Source organism: Leuresthes tenuis, unplaced genomic scaffold (genome assembly GCF_036924035.1).
Source record: "Leuresthes tenuis unplaced genomic scaffold, fLeuTen1.0.hap1 SCAF_23, whole genome shotgun sequence".
Taxonomy (NCBI): Eukaryota; Metazoa; Chordata; class Actinopteri; order Atheriniformes; family Atherinopsidae; genus Leuresthes; species Leuresthes tenuis.
In genome coordinates this window covers 3,499,040-3,519,663 of record NW_027325377.1, presented here as the reverse complement: position 1 = coordinate 3,519,663, position 20,624 = coordinate 3,499,040, and the positions used below count along the sequence as shown (strand labels likewise).

General features: G+C 43.1%; 1 protein-coding gene across 2 annotated transcripts in view; it reads right to left on the bottom strand.

Moving 5' to 3' along the window:
- LOC140283100 (leucine-rich repeat-containing G-protein coupled receptor 5-like) overlaps window positions 1-20,624 on the bottom strand; it is a 60,851-nt gene that overhangs the window by 18,536 nt on the left and 21,691 nt on the right. For both annotated transcript variants that reach the window (XM_072377753.1, XM_072377754.1), the window contains exons 5-8: window positions 18,824-19,039; window positions 15,629-15,700; window positions 801-869; window positions 473-544 (exon numbers count right to left, since the gene is read on the bottom strand). In XM_072377753.1, coding sequence (XP_072233854.1) covers window positions 473-544; window positions 801-869; window positions 15,629-15,700; window positions 18,824-19,039 — 429 coding nt within the window. The remainder of the gene's footprint in view (window positions 1-472; window positions 545-800; window positions 870-15,628; window positions 15,701-18,823; window positions 19,040-20,624) is intronic.

The following is a 20,624-nucleotide window of genomic DNA, read 5'->3' as shown; positions in this document are numbered from 1 at the left end:
CTAACCTTAAGAAAGTGAAACCACACGCTGACACACCAGAAACTGACTGGATTTCTGTTTACTGAGCTCTGGAATGAGATCGTCTTTTCTTTACATTTAGAGGACAAACCTCTGGTATCACAACACACTTCTTCCTGAATTATCAGGAAGTTTTAAGCAAGAAAAATAAAAAACTGGAGGTTTCTGAAAGCATCGTCTCACTGTTTTTATTTCTAAATAAAGATAAATACTCCTTTCATCACTGAAAATGTCCAACTACTGCAACAAGACGTTTTCATCCTGAAGACGCTTAGAAAACTTACCAATAACTGAAGTAATTCATACTTTCAGCTGAAGCCCTCAGTTCTGTCAGAAGTTATTCAGCTTAAAACAGACTAACATCCGTCCAAACTGGCTTATCAATAAATCACTGACAGAACAAGGGTTACATAACCGCCTGAGGTCAGTTGGATCGGTATTCGGTGGTACCTACATGGTGATCAGCGATGGGTTCCCAGTGAAGGCGTGCTCTGGAATAGACTGGATGTTGTTGCTGTGGAAACCGCTACACAGGAAGATAAAATGAATGAGTTTTCTCCGCTTCCTTCGGTTCCTTCCTTACCGATTCCTCGCTGTAAACTCCCTACTTCCTTTAAAGAGAAGCTTCCCTCTGCTACTGCATAAAATGGGGCCCATTCTGTGAATAAGTGACCAACTTTAATGATTTAAATACCTTTCAGCACAGAGTTTCTAACGTGATTTCACTACAGAGGGGAACCTGAGCTGGTCCTGTCTGCGGCAGATAAACAGTTCACACTCACAGCTCCTTGAGGTGGCTGAGTGAGCGGATGGCCGTGGGAAACTCATCCAGGTTGTTGTAGTTCAAATCCCTGAGGAAGAAAAGACAAAGTTTAATAGCACACTTCTTCCTGCAGCACCCCCTGGTGGGTGGAGGCTGGCGTTTAGCTGTTTGCTTCCATGTAAAACTCATCAGCCTCCAACATGTCAGCATTTACTTTTAGGATATTCATACTGGGACTGGACTGTTGTAGACTGGGAATACTGGCCTGTATTGGGTGTGTCAGATGCATACTGAGGATGTACAGGGAGATTAACGCTCAGAACTCCAACTGATGTGGGAATATCAGGCCTAATCTGTCATGTCAGCTCTAGATTCACAATATCAGCTTTAAATCAGCGGTGAATATTCAAACAGGACTAAACTGCCCTCAAGTAGGAACACTGGCTCTGCTGTCTGGATTCAGACATTAAACTAATCGTGTCTGAATAAGTGTTTTTATGTAACTTTTAAGTTTCAATTTTAACAGAAATCTGAGCTGCTCGAGGTCAAGTTTATTCATAGAGCTCCTTATAACAACCTATGTTGAGCAAAAGCATAACAGTAAAATCTAAAGACTGCTGCAGACAGACATTCAGGGGGGTTTAATTTGCCATATCCTCTGCTTTTCATGGGGAACCGGATAGATTTCATCGTTTCATTTTATCAGGTCACTATATTTGTACAAACAGCAGAGAGATAACATGCACACAGCAACATAAAATCTGATAAAACATGTTAAAACGCCTCCAATGATAAACATTTAAATCTATAAAAACAATTAAAGAACAGTAAACCATGAAAAGGGTCAGCGGATAACAACAAATAAAGAATCTGTTCAATCAAAACCAATAAAAAAAAATGACAAAGAATTAAAACAAGTGTGCAGATAAGCTTCAAGAAGCTTAGAGTCATCGTTTAAAATGTATCTGCAGCTGTCTGGGAACTGCTGTTGCTCACCAGTCACATGACTAGACTGTGTAACAATCAGGTGAAGGAGTTCTTCTCTTTTAAAGATGTCTGACCAAACCATGACACCCCAAAAAAAGACATTATGGTGAAATCAGTGCCAAAGGATGCAAGCTTTCTGAAACACACAGAGGCTGGAGAGCCTTTTCACACACAGATTCACAATTTGCTTCAAATTAAGCTGAATAACGGTCCTTGGATAGTTGAAGTCTGCACAAACCCAATAGTTTCGACCTTATATCACAGTTTTATCACAGTTAATGCAGATGTTTTCAGTTTCTAATGTATTTAAGTGGACCACTGATCAGTCACCAGGCTGTGGCCGACCTCATATCTGTGAGCATCATCTTCATATTTAATGATAGTCCTGTTGGCATATCTGCTCTGACACATATTTGTCTTCAGAGGGAACGATCATGGTGGCAGCACCACCCCTCAGCTGATAACAGCTCCGATGATGTAAGTCTAATAAAACCCAGAGAGGGAGAAGCCAGAGGTCTTTACAACACCAAACAGATAAACTGCTGCATCCCTCCATCCAACCATCCAACATCCATCCATCCAACATCCATCCATCCAACCATCCATCCATCCGTCCATCCATCCAACATCCATCCATCCACCCATCCATCCCTCCAACCATCCCTCCATCCAACCAACCAACCGTCCATCCATCCATCCAACCATCCCTCCAACCAAGCAACCATCTGTCCATCCATCCAACATCCATCCATCCAACCAACCATCCAACCATCCATCCATCCGTCCATCCATCCAACATCCATCCATCCACCCATCCATCCCTCCAACCATCCCTCCATCCAACCAACCAACCGTCCATCCATCCCTCCAACCATCCCTCCATCCAACCAACCAACCGTCCATCCATCCATCCAACCATCCCTCCAACCAAGCAACCATCTGTCCATCCATCCGTCATCCATCTGTCCATCCATCCATCCCTCCAACCATCCATCCATCCGTCCATCCATCCAACATCCATCCATCCACCCATCCATCCCTCCAACCATCCCTCCATCCAACCAACCAACCGTCCATCCATCCATCCAACCATCCCTCCAACCAAGCAACCATCTGTCCATCCATCCGTCATCCATCTGTCCATCCATCCATCCCTCCAACCAACCATCCATCCGTCCATCCATCCAACATCCATCCATCCATCCAACCAACCATCCATCCATCCATCCATCCATTTCCTGCCTTATATCTGGGTCAGAACTTCCCTCTCCCAGCCTCTACCTCCTGCTCTTCAGGGACACTACGAGGTAAGACCACTGTGCAAACTGATCAGTCACCAGGCTGTGGCCGACCTCATATCTGTGAGCATCATCTTCATATTTAATGATAGTCCTGTTGGCATATCTGCTCTGACACATATTTGTCTTCAGAGGGAACGATCATGGTGGCAGCACCACCCCTCAGCTGATAACAGCTCCGATGATGTAAGTCTAATAAAACCCAGAGAGGGAGAAGCCAGAGGTCTTTACAGCACCAAACAGATAAACTGCTGCATCCCTCCATCCAACCAACCATCCCTCCATCCAACATTCATCCCTTCATCCAACATCCATCCATCCAACCATCAATCCCTCCAACCATCCATCATCCACCCATCCATCCCTCCAACCATCCCTCCATCCAACCAACCAACCGTCCATCCAACCATCCATCCCTCCATCCAACCATCCAACATCCATCCATCCAACATCCATCCATCCAACCATCCATCCATCCGTCCATCCATCCAACATCCATCCATCCACCCATCCATCCCTCCAACCATCCCTCCATCCAACCAACCAACCGTCCATCCATCCATCCAACCATCCCTCCAACCAAGCAACCATCTGTCCATCCATCCAACATCCATCCATCCAACCAACCATCCAACCATCCATCCATCCGTCCATCCATCCAACATCCATCCATCCAACCAACCAACCAACCGTCCATCCATCCATCCAACCATCCCTCCAACCAAGCAACCATCTGTCCATCCATCCAACATCCATCCCTCCAACCATCCCTCCATCCAACCAACCAACCGTCCATCCATCCATCCATCCAACCATCCCTCCAACCAAGCAACCATCTGTCCATCCATCCGTCATCCATCTGTCCATCCATCCATCCCTCCAACCATCCATCCATCCGTCCATCCATCCAACATCCATCCATCCACCCATCCATCCCTCCAACCATCCCTCCATCCAACCAACCAACCGTCCATCCATCCATCCAACCATCCCTCCAACCAAGCAACCATCTGTCCATCCATCCGTCATCCATCTGTCCATCCATCCATCCCTCCAACCAACCATCCATCCGTCCATCCATCCAACATCCATCCATCCAACCAACCATCCAACCAACCATCCATCCATCCATCCATCCATTTCCTGCCTTATATCTGGGTCAGAACTTCCCTCTCCCAGCCTCTACCTCCTGCTCTTCAGGGACACTACGAGGTAAGACCACTGTGCAAACTGATCAGTCACCAGGCTGTGGCCGACCTCATATCTGTGAGCATCATCTTCATATTTAATGATAGTCCTGTTGGCATATCTGCTCTGACACATATTTGTCTTCAGAGGGAACGATCATGGTGGCAGCACCACCCCTCAGCTGATAACAGCTCCGATGATGTAAGTCTAATAAAACCCAGAGAGGGAGAAGCCAGAGGTCTTTACAGCACCAAACAGATAAACTGCTGCATCCCTCCATCCAACCAACCATCCCTCCATCCAACATTCATCCCTTCATCCAACATCCATCCATCCAACCATCAATCCCTCCAACCATCCATCATCCATCCATCCATCCATCTGTCCATCCACCCATCCATCCCTCCAACCATCCCTCCATCCAACCAACCAACCGTCCATCCATCCATCCATCCCTCCAACCAACCATCCATCCGTCCATCCATCTGTCCATCCACCCATCAATCCCTCCAACCATCCATCCATCCAACCATCCCTCCAACCAAGCAACCATCTGTCCATCCATCCGTCATCCATCCATCCAACATCCATCCACCCATCCATCCAACCATCAATCCCTCCATCCAACCAACCAACCGTCCATCCATCCATCCATCCATCCCTCCAACCAACCATCCATCCGTCCATCCATCTGTCCATCCACCCATCAATCCCTCAAACCATCCATCATCCATCCATCCAACCATCCCTCCAACCAAGCAACCATCTGTCCATCCATCCATCATCCATCCATCCAACCATCCCTCCAACCAAGCAACCATCTGTCCATCCATCCGTCATCCAACCATCCATCCATCCATCCATCCATTTCCTGCCTTATATCTGGGTCAGAACTTCCCTCTCCCAGCCTCTACCTCCTGCTCTTCAGGGACACTACGAGGTAAGACCACTGTGCAAACTGATCAGTCACCAGGCTGTGGCCGACCTCATATCTGTGAACATCATCTTCATATTTAATGATAGTCCTGTTGGCATATCTGCTCTGACACATATTTGTCTTCAGAGGGAACGATCATGGTGGCAGCACCACCCCTCAGCTGATAACAGCTCCGAAGATGTAAGTCTAATAAAACCCAGAGAGGGAGAAGCCAGAGGTCTTTACAGCACCAAACAGATAAACTGCTGCTACGTTTAACAGAGCACGATTACATAAACTGTTCATGCTATACCCCATTTAAGAATAGTCTGACTCCATAAGAGAATATTAATATGAATCTGGGAATATTCAGTTAAATGTCAGTTCTAGGTTCAGAATATAAGCAGTATTAGAAAAGGAGTAATGACGTGCTCTGCAGTGATTATTTGGATTCATTTCAGAGGTTCGGGGCGTTAAATGTCCACAAATATCCGGTCTTATGCTGGGTTTTTAATGAGTAAAAGTCAACTGACACGTGGCATCGTTAACCATGTTAATGTTAATTAGCTAAACAGCAACACCAGCACAATGGTTTGGAACAGAAGAAAAAGCTAAAAATACGTTGAAATCATGAGAATGTCCCTAAAAGTGGTGTCCAACCATCCAACATCCATCCAACATCCATCCATCATCCAACCATCCAACATCCATCCCTCCATCCATCATCCATTCAACCATCCAACATCCATCCATCCGTCCATCCAACATCATCCAACCATCCAACATCCATCCAACATCCATCCAACCATCCAACATCCATTCAACCATCCATCCAACATCCATTCCACCATCCGTCCATCCATCCGTCCAACATCCATCCCTCCATCCAACCATCCGTCCATCCATCCATCCATCCCTCCATCCAACCATCCGTCAATACATCCCTCCATCCAACCATCCATCCCTCCATCATCCAACCATCCGTCCATCCATCCATCCAACCATCCGTCCATCCATCCATCCATCCCTCCATCCAACCATCCATCCATCCATCCCTCCATCCCTCCATCCAACCATCCATCCGTCCATCATCCATCCATCCATCCATCCATCCCTCCATCCCTCCATCCCTCCATCCATCATCCAACCATCCGTCCATCCATCCATCCAACATCCATCCCTCCATCCAACCATCTGTCCATCCCTCCATCCATCCATCCATCCGTCCATCCCTCCATCCCTCCATCCATCCATCCATCCGTCCATCCCTCCATCCAACCATCCATCCATCCATCCCTCCATCCCTCCATCCAACCATCCATCCCTCCATCATCCATCCATCCATCCCTCCATCCCTCCATCCCGCCATCCATCCGTCCATCCGTCCATCATCCAACCATCCGTCCATCCCTCCATCCAACCATCTGTCCATCCCTCCATCCATCCGTCCATCCAACCATCCATCCATCCATCCCTCCATCCAACCATCCATCCGTCCATCATCCAACCATCCGTCCATCCATCCATCCAACATCCATCCCTCCATCCAACCATCTGTCCATCCCTCCATCCATCCGTCCATCCAACCATCCATCCATCCATCCATCCGTCCATCATCCAACCATCCGTCCATCCATCCATCCAACATCCATCCATCCAACTATCCATCCATCCATCCATCCATCCAACCAACCAACCATCCGTCCATCCATCCATCCAACATCCATCCCTCCATCCAACCCTCCATCCATCCATCCATCCGTCATCCATCTGTCCATCCAACATCCATCCATCCATCCATCCATCCAACCAACCAACCAACCGTCCATCCATCCGTCATCCATCTGTCCATCCAACATCCATCCCTCCAACCAACCAACCAACCATCCATCCATCCATCCATCCAACCAACCAACCATCCGTCCATCATCCAACCATCTGTCCATCCATCCATCCATCCCTCCATCCAACCATCCATCCATCCATCCCTCCATCCAACCATCCATCCATCTGTCCGTCCATCATCCAACCATCCGTCCATCCATCCATCCAACATCCATCCCTCCTTCCAACCATCCGTCCATCCATCCAACATCCAACCATCCATCCATCCAACCAACCAACCATCCGTCCATCATCCAACCATCCGTCCATCCATCCATCCAACATCCATCCCTCCATCCAACCATCCGTCCATCCATCCAACATCCCTCCATCCATCCCTCCATCCAACCAACCAACCAACCAACCGTCCATCCATCCAACATTCATCCCTCCATCCAACATCCATCCATCCATCCATCAATCCCTCCAACCATCCATCATCCATCCATCAACCATCCCTCCAACCAAGCAACCATCTGTCCATCCATCCATCCATCTGTCCATCCATCCATCCGTCATCCATCCAACCAACCAACCAACCGTCCATCCATCCGTCATCCATCTGTCCATCCAACATCCATCCATCCGTCTGTCCATCCAACATCCATCCCTCCAACCAACCAACCATCCCTCCATCCAACCAACCAACCGTCCATCCATCCATCCGTCATCCATCTGTCCATCCAACATCCATCCATCCGTCTGTCCATCCAACATCCATCCCTCCAACCAACCATCCATCCATCCATCCAACCAACCAACCATCCGTCCATCAGCCAACCATCCGTCCATCCATCCATCCAACATCCATCCCTCCATCCAACCATCCATCCATCCATCCAACATCCCTCCATCCATCCCTCCATCCAACCAACCAACCAACCGTCCATCCATCCATCCAACATTCATCCCTCCATCCAACATCCATCCATCCATCCATCCCTCCAACCATCCATCATCCATCCCTCCAACCAAGCAACCATCTGTCCATCCATCCATCCAACATCCATCCCTCCATCCATCCCTCCATCCAATCAACCAACCAACCGTCCATCCATCCATCCAACATGCATCCCTCCATCCAACATCCATCCATCCATCCATCCATCCCTCCAACCATCCATCATCCATCCCTCCAACCAAGCAACCATCTGTCCATCCATCCATCCAACATCCATCCCTCCAACCAACCAACCATCCATCCGTCCATCCATCCAACATCTATCCATCCAACCAACCATCCATCCAACATCCATCCATCTCACCATCCAACCATCCATCCATTTCCTGCCTTATATCTGGGTCAGAACTTCCCTCTCCCAGCCTCTACCTCCTGCTCTTCAGGGACACTACGAGGTGTTCCACTGGGTTCTGGGTCTACCCCATGGCCCCCTCCTCTCAGTGGGACATGTCCACAACACCTCCCCTGAGAGGCATCCAACCACCTGACCCACAAAAACACCTCAACTGGCTCCTTTTGATGTGGATTACTGAGCTCCTCACCCCATCCCCAAGGGTGAACCCAGATGCTCTTCAGAAGAGGTTCTGTGGTTAGTTCCCACAGCTCATGGCCGGAGGTTGGGACATATTGACTACTAAGTCAAAAGCTTTGCCTTTGCTTTTCACCAAAGCAGACCTGTACTGCTCCAATCTGCCTGTCAATACAGTCCATGAACAAGACCGTAAGATACTTAAACTCAACCACCTGAGGCAGCGACTTACTCCCAACCTGCAGAGGGCGACCTGCCCTTTTCCAACCGAGGACCATGGCCTCTGACTGAGGTGATAATTCTCATCCCAGCTGCAAACTGAGCCTGTTGAGGTCTCCTCTCAGAGAAGCCACCAGGACCGCCGATTATGAACAGAGCAATCAGGTTATATCGGGACCAGATGGCCTGTAAGAAGGGGCCCGATACCCCACAGCACACCATGAGGAATACGGTGATAAGCCTACAAAACACATGTAACCTGGTGGGTAAACTCCCCGGCAACCCGCAGTTTCTGTGCGGGTAAACAGCTGGTCCAGTATTCCACAACCAGGACGACAACCACAGCGCTCCTCCTGAATCTCACGCTCTGAAGTTTCTTGATGGTTAATGATTCAGAATTAAAACCACCGAAGAATAATTCTGAAGAGATCTCAAATTATAGCAACATGTCAGCTGCTTCTCTCGTGAAAATGATGTCAAGTCAAGTAGCGGATTTAAAAAAAAATCATCCCACTGTATAAAAAAATAATAAATATTTGTTTGTCCACTTCAGTTCATCTCATGACTTACAGTGGGGGGGAAAAATGTGTCACAGGGGTGTAACGTTCTGGCATCCTTCTCTTTTCCAGCTGGAATAATTGGCTCCAGAACTCTGAATTCAAAGTGATGAGATGATTAGATGGCAAATTCCTGGTCTCTTGATTACAAATTATTAAATGTGTACTGGGAACAGTCAGATTGGGAATACTGGGTTGGGATATTGTGTCATATCCTCGGCCCTCTGCTGTTGTAAACTGCAGATTGACTTGTATATTGTGCTGTTAGGTCTTCCCATAAGAGAGACGATAAAGACTAATCTTATCTTCATCTTATTTACTACCTCTGACCTGGGAATGATCTACTCCATACAGCTAATACCAAATCTATGTGAGTTTCAGACTTCTGGATGCTCTGAACGGCAGATAAAACCGAGAACAAAAGAACTAAACTGGGAACGGAAATATCAGGTAAAGACTGGAGATGCCACAGATTGTTCTCTCTGGTCACATCTTTCTGCTGATATCAGCTTAACAGAGGAAATGTAAACTCCTGGCTGGTCCCAGAGCTTCATGACGGGAATGACAGCTTTAAAATGCTGTGGGAATGCCGGCTTCAGACTGTAAATGTTTGTGTTTCATGCTTCATGCTCAGCTTTAATCTTTTTTTTTTTCCGTCCTTTAAGTTTATTAAAAAAACATTTAACAGTGCCTCCTCCTTTCTTCCTTTTCTTTCATCACCAGTTGAGACTAGAGCATTCCTCAAGTCCACACATGGCTTCGATTAGGTCCTCTCATCCATCTCTGGGATGCAGGTGGCTACAACACACTCACACACACGCACGAAAGTGTGTGGAATGAAGTTGCCACATTGTGAAAATACCATTAAATTGAAATTGCTTCAGTCTGTGTGTGTTCAGACGATGATTGGTAACAACAATAGCTGCTGCGCCTTCTTTCCAAAACTGTATTTATGGCGTTTGGGAGGCTGTTATTGGATGAGAGGTTTTATCTGAGAGTTCAGAGAGGGTCCACAGAAATTTGATAGTTCTTTGCAATTCTGTTCATTTCTCTCAGACAATGTGAGTGTTTCCATTCACCTGGGTTTGTTTTCTAATGAGTAAACCATTCTTAGTTTGCTGTAGTAAAACATTAAATATGTACAGTTCTGCTCAAAAGTCCTGATCCAGGCCTCATTTCTTCCTGTTTCTTTCGTAGCAGCCAGACTTTCTCATAATCTTATCACCTGAGCATTTCCAGAGGAATGTGTTTTTTCTCTGTTAAGCCACTTAACTCTGAGCTATGAAGCATTCAGGCAGGAAAAAGGCTCCTAACTCAAGGGATGAACCAGTGTTGTGTCGACACAGAACAGACAACTTAGCAGAGAAGCCATTTTAAACTGGATCTTTAGGCACTTTGTCACAAAGACACATCATTTGTTCCCATTTCTTTAGCTGCATCTATGAAAAACAGCAAAGAAAACACAGTTTGACAGACAGAAAATAGGATTTCTGCAGCAACAAGGTGATTCCCAAAGAGCTATTAGCTGAAAACTTGGCATATCTCAGCATGGTGTGCAGTGTGTCCTTAAAACATTTGAGGAAACTGGACAAGTGGAGGACAAAAGAAGAAGTGTCAGGCCTGAAAAACTATCTACAGCAGATGAACAGGATCTGAAAGTGATGTCCTTAAGAAAGAGGAAAAAATCCAGCTGTGACCTGACAGGACCTGAGAGATGCATCTGGACCTTCAGCTGATCCATCTACTGTTGGCCCAAGCCTCATCAGAAATGGTCTCCATGGAAGGGTGGCTGTCAAGAAGCCGTTCTTAAGGAAGGGAAACAGGGAGAAAAGGCTGAGCTGTGCCAAATGACACAAGAAGTGGACTGAAAATCAGTGGCAACAGGTCTTATGGAGGGATGAATCCTCCCCAGAGCCCGGACCTCAACATTATTGAAGCAGTGTGGGATCATCTGACAGAGAACGGAACAAAAGGCAGCCCACATCCAAAGAAGAGCTTTGGGATGTCCTTCAAGAAGCCTGGAGAACTATGTTAGATTCAGGAACTGAAAGCTGGACTTGTCTTCATTTACTGGGCCGACGTGAAGCTGAGGTTAGCAAACATCAGCAGCAGTGGGAATATGTTCTTTCAGAGTCCGGATGCGTTTTCCTTTAAAGCTGAACTGAACCGGTTGAATTAATTATTTTTTGCTGTTTTTCTTTCCGTCTTCTTCGTTTCTCTCCGTTTGTGTTTGTAGTTTCAGATGAACGTGAGTCACTGCTGTGGTTTATTATTGCTTATTGAACAGGTACACAGCCTCCCAACACACAAACCCAAGCTGCCCCTGTGTGTGTGGCTGCATACATGGTAATTATGATTAGCATACAGCCCGGGCCACACACAGAGTCAGCTCGACACACGCTTATACAGAAGTATTTCCAAATGTTTGTGTGTTTAAGCCTGCTTCTCTGGCTGACTGAGAAAACAGAAACATTTCTTTACACACACATTCCTCAGATTACACATGTAAATACACTAATTCAGGCAGACACACACACTTGTCTTCATTTAATATCTGTAAATACTTCCTAAAAAGCCTGATAGCATCTCAACTGCTAAAGGAATAACCCGCTTTTTTGTTCATATGAAGAGGATATCATGGATTTTAAGGCTCCTATAAACCAAACTCACTTTGAGAAGCAGCGGCGACAGAAGAAGCCACTGTTAACACGCAGCACTCGAACGCACCACGAGGATCAACTGCCAGCTAAAACGAGACATCTATGTAAGAACACAAAACGAGGACTGGGTCTGGTTGAACTGATCTCAGGAACCTTCCAAACTGAGGAATGTAAGTCGCAGCCATTTTTGATTCTCTTAATGCTAAGGAAAGGAGCTCAAACACTTTCTCTAACTCCCCCTTTGGCAGAGGATACACTGAACCATCCTCTATGGGAGAAAGGAGCCGACTCCATCCTGCAATCCTTGGCGGCCCGAACTTTCATATCAACGCTGGATTATTTTCATCTATTGTACAAAGTGTGAAAGACTGCGATATGTGAAGCATCTGCAGCCCTTTGAATAGAATATGTAGTGAACATCTGTAGTTTTAGGGCTGCAGACTCACATTACAGCTGAGTATCACGATGAGTTTTTCCTACCGCCTTTCCTTAACCCCAAGATGGTTTCCATCGAGGTTAAGAGCTTCGGAAAAGACGATAGGAGGCAATTCTTTTGGTTATCTAACTCTGAGTAGATAAAAAACATGAAGATGACGGTTTGTTTAGACAACAGTTTGCTCCGAGGCTCTTTCAGACCCACAGACCCTGAGTTCTGGAGAGTGTTTAAATGTAAATGTAATTTATTTCTACAGCCCTTTACAACAATCCATTTAGGTGTATCCAAAGTGCTTTACAGCAGATAATAAATAAAGAAAAGAATAAGTACAAAACAATAAAATAACAGTAAACGCAATAAAATACAGCAAAATTGAATAAGATAATATAAAAGACTCACCATACTACTGGGTATTAAAAGCCATCTGAAATAAGTATGTTTTTAGCCTAGATTTAAAGAGGCCCAGGTCAGAAATAAGGCTAAAATAATAAGGCTAATAATAATAAGGCTAAAACAAATAAGAAATAAGGCCATCTAACAAACATCTGAGCTCAAAACACATCTTTATCGTGAACATACTGACTCGTAAACACTCACTGCATAGGACTGTGTACGAGAAACACAGCAACGAATGCATCTGGAAGTCTTATCATTCATTCATATGAATAAATTAGCCAGAAAAAAGTTTTTAGTTTTATTTTCGGGGGCCCAATACTGATAAATTAGCTGATATTACATCTCTTCCACAAGATTTGAGCACTATTAGCCAACCAAAACCAAAACTGCTCAGGTAACAAAGGAGAGCAATCCTTCCAAGATGCTGCTGCCATCCCAACACGGCGTGACGAACCATCACATTCTCTTTTCTCACAGTATTTTTGTTTGGTCACAGCAGAGGTTTGTGTGTAGTTCCAGGACATGACTAATGAGCACTTTGTTGTGGGAGTTTCACTGGTCTCGCTTGGTGTGTGGCTTGTGAAAGAAGATAGGATGAGGTAAAGAAGAACTGCACACCACACCCAGCGGTTTAAACGATGAAGCCTTGTTGTGCATAAGGGCTTCTAAATGTTAAAGGTAGATTGATTAGAATCGAAAACAAAGGCAATGCAAAAGCAATCCCTCCCAGTCATCTCTTTATTCCAGAAGAAATTAAAGTTATTGTATTTCTCTGCAGAGATGCAGCATTCTGTTGGTATTTCCTTAGTTTTTTCTTATTTTGCCGTCTTTGTGGGTGTTTCAGGTGTTTGGGCAGAGGCTCAGGAGACATCAGCTGATGATAGTGTGCAGGTTAGCGCTTAATGTCCACGTAATCAGGTACTAAAGACCATCTGAGGATCCACATGACTCCTCACCATTGTTGCTTTTAAACGTGACCTAAAAACTCACCTTTTTAAGAAGGCTTACTGCTAAAATATCTTTTATATACCACTTTGAGACTTTTAAATACAAAGTGCAATACAAATAAAATGTAGTATTATTATTATTATTCACCTGAGGAAATCCTTCATCCCACGGCCTCTCATGTAATCTCTGCTGTCACTTCCAGGGTCACTGCTGTCTATTTCATTTGAGAGTCAATTAATTTGAAATAAGAAACACAGCTCAGAGGAAGAAATTAAATGATCTCTTCCCAAAAAGTTTTTACAAAATTAAGAATCACCTTCTGATCAGGATGGTACAGAAGTAATAGAGTTCATGTATCCTGGAATAACTCCTGGTTCTGCTGATAAGATAAGAGCTGTGGGGAGTTTCTAGCCTAAATGTTCAGTTTTCTTTACGTATGAAACCACCGCCGTTGACTCTACTTTATTGGGACAGTTTGATTGAAGCGGGTTGCCCCTTGTGGGCTTGTTGTGGGTTTTCAGGTCACGTCCCGGGTGTTGGGGAGTCAAAAAGAACAAAAAGTGGCCCAAAAGTCTCTGAGATTTTCAAACTTTAGATCATAAAGAATGATCCCGAACCAGCGGATTCACGGTGAGCAAAATCCGTCTCCAGGCTGATTACTACCTTCCAAAAAGATGATTGTTGAGATTGTTTGCATGTGTAGCACTAATTATTAGGTCAATTCTGGCTAATTTAGCATCTGTGTAATGAATTCTGAGCAGGATTTCGCACTGGATTTAGCTGTGGCGGCACATATGGAGGAAGAATGGACCCGTTGCAGATCAGTTCATGCTCAGGTCACGCTTCTATGCTGTCTTTTTTTTTAGGGTGAGGACGAAGCTGTCAATAAACACCTTTATAAAACAGAGATGCATTACTTCTGTTTGGGGTCCTTAGTCCAGAGTTTTAATGATATTTAGATGATCGCTGTGCAGCTCTTTCACATCGATGGCGCCATTACTGAGCCAAGTTCTAGAGGGAAAGGTCCATTGAAGGTTTAAAGGTGAGATTTATGTGCGATGGTATGAATAAACTAAACTAAAATAAACTTCAAACATCACAGAAAGTGGTTGCAAAGTTCAGCAAACTCGTCATTTTCATTAAAGCTTCAACAGCTTCAAGCACGCTTTAAGGTGGGATATTTTCTCCTGGTCAATCACCTTAAATATCACCACGGCAACTCGCACTGTCCCGTTAGCCTTTGTTGGCTCTCTCGTTGAAGAGTTTTAGCGATAACTGGATCTTTTAGTGCAGTTCCAGTGCGTTCTGGCAGCACTGCAGCGATGAGAGTCCTTAAAAGTAAGCTCAGACAGTAAATGGAAAAGCTTTTCTGTGGATCTTCAACTTGAGACTCGATCTCTGCAGCAATAAGAATAAATGACTCAGTTTGAAATGCTGCTTTTCCACCGGTTTATGTGATATCGGCGTAAAATGTTCACCTTTTTAAATTCCTCTTTGTGTGCATCAACTCTTCTTAACCTGCCCAAAAACAAATATCCATGTAAATCTGGTAGATTTGGAGACACTCTCTTGCTGTCCATTTGTTCTATTTTGTCTGACCTAAGCCAACATTTCCCCCCTTTCCTGTATTTGTGCTAAATTAGACTAACTTGACCACGGAGCAGACTTGTATCTGCAGTTAAAACTGATCCAAGTTTGTCCAAAGCAATTTGAAGGTGGTTTTCGAACAGAATTCTACCTGAGGAACCTCTATAAATGTCCACGGTAAAGCTCCCTCTCATCTGCTAACAGTTCCCGCTGACCTAAACTCAACCCTCACTACTCCACCCCCCCCTGGAAAACACACACACACACACACACTAACTCACAGCGTCTCCAAACTGTGGAGTCCGTGGAAGCAGTTTGGTCCCATGGAAACGATCCTATTGTTGTTGAGATGCCTGTGGAGAGATCGAGAGACACTGATGGACTAATGAAGCAGACAAAGAGTGTGTGTGTGTGTGTGTGTGTGTGTGTGTGTGAGTGTGTGAGTGCCTTTTTGAAAGGGGCCCCGGGGCCTCTCAAGAAGTTTTTTTTTCTTTCGGTAATTTCATGCAAATTAGCTTCAAGCCCATTGGACAAAAGAAATGACAGCAGACTTCAATGCTGTCGGGCTGAATGCCATCACACACACACAAACTGGGTGTTTGCATGTTTTTAAGGAGCTAATACAGACGAACAAGGACGGCCGCTGCCACGGTTCGACTTAATACAGCAATGACTCCTTGTAACTGTCCACAAGCACACACACGATGGTAAAAAAAAGAGAAGACCCACCCAAATCAGGGAAAAGGTGTTTCCATAAACCTACAAAGTGTGGTGGTTGAGTTGAATGAAAAGCAGATGATCTGAGTACATCTGAAGCCAATTAATCCAGAGTTTTATTTTCAGTTCTGCGGATTAGAGCTACAGAGGGTAGAAACGTTCCAGTTCATCCAGTTACTTTGTTTGGAAACTTGGTCTTAAATGTGAAAAACTAACCTTTATAAACAGTTGTGAACATGAATGTGAAGTGTGACTTCTTGCTTTCTTTTTGTATTGTATAGAGAGCTAAAGGAAAGGAAGTCATTTTCAGAATCGATCTAAGTCCATTTGATTCTCTCTGGTTATAATTGACTAATCTATGGTCTCATTATCTAATTCACAAGCCTTCAGACTTATTAACTGTTTAAAAGAATATGTCCTAAACTTAAATTAAAATTAATTGGCTAACCTCCTGTCAGCTTCCCAGCTAATCTATAAAATAACTACTAGCAGATGTGAATAAAAACAAAACAGCTGGTCAAACCTACTGGTATATTAACTGCTCAGTGTGCCTATTGGCTAGTGCTAACGGGGGAGCTAAGTACTAGCTAAACTGTCAGTAAGCTAAATTTCTAATCAGTAGATTAACCTTTCTGCTAGTGAAACGATTACATATTTAACTCTATTTTCAAAATAAATACTAAAATACAAGCACTGAATTACCAGCCAGTATTTTAACCAACTCACAAACATTAGCGGCTAACTCCCTGCCTCATAAAAACAACTAAAACTGGCTAACCTATTAGCCTTTTAGCTAATAGCCAGCCAAAAAACTAATCTACAGGCTAATGTGTTACTAACCAAAGAACCAACCCTCATGGAGAAGCAGTATTCAGCAGTTATCAGTAAATTCACTGATAGCAAACCAGCTACTACCCTAAAACAATCAAGTTTAAATAACCGTTAACAAAACAAATAACCATTTTACAAGCCGACTTACTGCTTATCAACTTCATAACCTATTTGCTAACTTACAAGCAAACCAAGCATTCACTTAGTTTTCAGCTATTTGTTAAAAACTTTCAGTCTACAGATACTCTAGAAAACTTTTTATAAACACTTTTGCTAAACATATAAAATGCCTTACAGTACATTTCTTGTTTTATGTAAACTTCATCTTAATATTTCAGTTTTTAACAGATGAAAAATAACCATTACTGTTTTAAGTTCATTTAAATTCTATCATAATGATCAGTTAACTTTGATAATAAAATAATCAGTAATTTACACCTAAAAGCTGAATATTTACTGCATCACAGTTCATGAACTCACCTAATTTTCCTTGTAAATTAGTTAAACTTCATCTAACTGAGTCTTTTGTTACAGTTAATATGAAACTCTCCTCATAATTCCCCCTGAATATTTGTATTCCATATTTGAATTTCAGCATGTTTCTAATAGTAATGTTTTATAATGTCAGAAATATGTAAATGTGCATCAGTATCCTAAATCGTTTGGCGTTATTGATCAGCTCAGTAATCAATATTCACTGAAGACAGTGCTGCCACAGAGAGCTACGATCTTACCTGTTTAAATGTATGTGACATTTAACGTTATTTGTTAGTGTTTTCTATAAATCTCGAGTGGATACTCATATAAGTAACTATTCTTCAAACCTTTCATTCTCAATTTACCATTTTCCTCTTAAAAGTGAATAACTGTAGCAAAACTTTCTCCATTTCCCTTTAAATTTGACCAAAATTTGAAGTGTCTGCGGAGTTTCCTGCAGATACTTTTCCTTAAAATATTTAACACAAAACACAGCATTTTCTTCTCATAATTTAAAATATAATAAGTGAATAACTGTAGCAAAACTTTCTCCATTTCCCTTTAAATTTGACCAAAATTTAAAGTATCTGCGGAGTTTCCTGCAGATACTTTTCCTTAAAATATTTAACACAAAACACAGCATTTTCTTCTCATAATTTAAAATATAATAAGTGAATAACTGTAGCAAAACTTTCTCCATTTCCCTTTAAATTTGACCAAAATTTAAAGTATCTGCGGAGTTTCCTGCAGATACTTTTCCTTAAAATATTTAACACAAAACACAGCATTTTCTTCTCATAATTTAAAATATAATAAGTGAATAACTGTAGCAAAACTTTCTCCATTTCCCTTTAAATTTGACCAAAATTTAAAGTATCTGCGGAGTTTCCTGCAGATACTTTTCCTTAAAATATTTAACACAAAACAGCATTTTCTTCTCATAATTTAAAATATAATAAGTGAATAACTGTAGCAAAACTTTCTCCATTTCCCTTTAAATTTGACCAAAATTTAAAGAGTTTCCTGCAGATACTTTTCCTTAAAATATTTAACACAAAACACAGCATTTTCTTCTCATAATTTAAAATATAATAAGTGAATAACTGTAGCAAAACTTTCTCCATTTCCCTTTAAATTTGACCAAAATTTAAAGAGTTTCCTGCAGATACTTTTCCTTAAAATATTTAACACAAAACACAGCATTTTCTTCTCATAATTTAAAATATAATAAGTGAATAACTGTGGCAATACTTGCTCTGTTTTTTTTATTAAAAAGATATAAGATGTATAAATCTTTTGGGAAATTTCCTGGAATTTCATGGCTTAACATCAGCAAAAATTCTGGAAATTAGTGGGAAAGTGAAGGAGAATTACTGGAAAACACAAATCTATAAAAATAAACAACAACCCGTCTAATTTTCATGTGTTAACGTGTCCTTGTGTGTACGTACAGCACCACCAGGCGGCTCAGCCTGCTGAAGGCATGGTCGGGGACGTGGTTGATGTGGTTGAGGGCGAGCGTCATGGCCTGCAGGGTAGGCAGCTCGCTCAGAGCCTCCACCGGGACCTCCGTCAGAGAGTTGTCATCCAACCAGAGGTGACGGAGGGAGCGCAGGCCAGAGAAACAGCCAGAGGGAACCCTGTAGATATGGTTGGCATCCAGGCGCCTATTAAGAGATGCAGACTGGGTGTAACTTTGGGAAAGTCCTCCGCTGGTTTCACTCCGATATAAAGGGTAGAAATTCAACATTAGAAATGGAGAACAAACTTCTGAACAGTGTGATATGGACGGTGGTCGGATGACTGCTCGTCAGTTTGTCACATCGTAAAATAAAGACAGAAATTCTTTTAGTGAAGCCAAAAGCCAGAGAAAACATGCCTTTTAAAAGGCCTTTGCAATAAATATCCTGCAACAGAAAACTACTTCTAAAAACCTTCAAGAGAAGCAGAGTAAGAGTAGCAAAATGGGAGGCTTTACTTGATCTGAAGCCATTTAAAGAGGAACATTAAACAGAGTGCTTGACCAGGGGCAGAGGAATGATCGGCAGGCTGCTCAAGAAGCCCTTCACCAGCCACCAGGCTCTTAGGCCGAAAGAAAGTATTTTAATGAACACACACTTATTGTACAGGCAGTAATTAGGGCGGCTTTGTGAATTAATCAAAGACACTTCCCTCAAGATACAACAACATCCAGTTTAAGAGATGAAAAGAAAGAAATCTTTTCAGTTATTGGAAGAATTTGGTTGATCACAAACCTTACAGAGAGTTTAAGAGCTCTTAAGCGAGCTTTTTAACAGTCGCTCTATATCTGAAGCACCTAACGTGAGCAGGAACTAATGAAATAATGAATCATGCAATTCAAGAGATGCTTTTTTCAGCTTTAAATCTCACGACTGGACGTTAATGAAAGACCCTGAAGCTGTTAATGATGAGATTTTACACTAAACTCTTCAAATGAGCATTTCAGCTTAGAGAATGACTTGATCTGTTGTTTCGAAGGATCCTTTCTAAGCCAACCAAGAACCTCAGCAACACCGTGTACGTGTCAGTATGTTTCTGAACACCTCTTCCTGTTGATGCCGACCCACTGGAACGTATTCCTCCAGTCCGACACAGTTCCTACGGTCGTATGAGTTTGCAAAAGAGCATAAAATGGCTCTTTTTCTGCACTCCCTCTTCCTCAGTCAACACTTCTGCAGGCCCTCATCCAGTAGATTAAGATGTTGGCTGAATAATTTCTATTTTAGTCCGGTTTGAACCCATCTCGTGTCACAAATATGTATTCATCATTTTTTCCCATATGCACCTTTAACTTTTTGGAGCTGCCCTCTCCAAATCAGTAACAGCCAATCAAGGGTCAGGTAGCATGTGCTTTTTAACTCCGTTTACATCTGTTCAAACTGCCTGTTTTACAGCACCTTTGTCAGAAAATGCTCAGGCCTTCATTATTGAAATGCTTTAAGTGCAGCAATCAGACAGCATTGATTCTGTTTTGGCAAATAGTCTTAATAAGTAAAGATTTACAGATTAAGTTCCACAGTTTTGATTCATTCAGGTTACATTTTGCTCTAAAAATAATGCAACTTGTGTTCTAAAAATCGACAGATTATCGATTCTCTTATTGAGCCATGATCAAAGATGAAGTTTATGTGATAATTCACATTTTTATGCTATGATTTTAGCAGCAAAATTCTAATAAAACTAACAGAAGTGGACAGATAAGGGGTTGTAATACCCCCCTGGTGCTCTTTC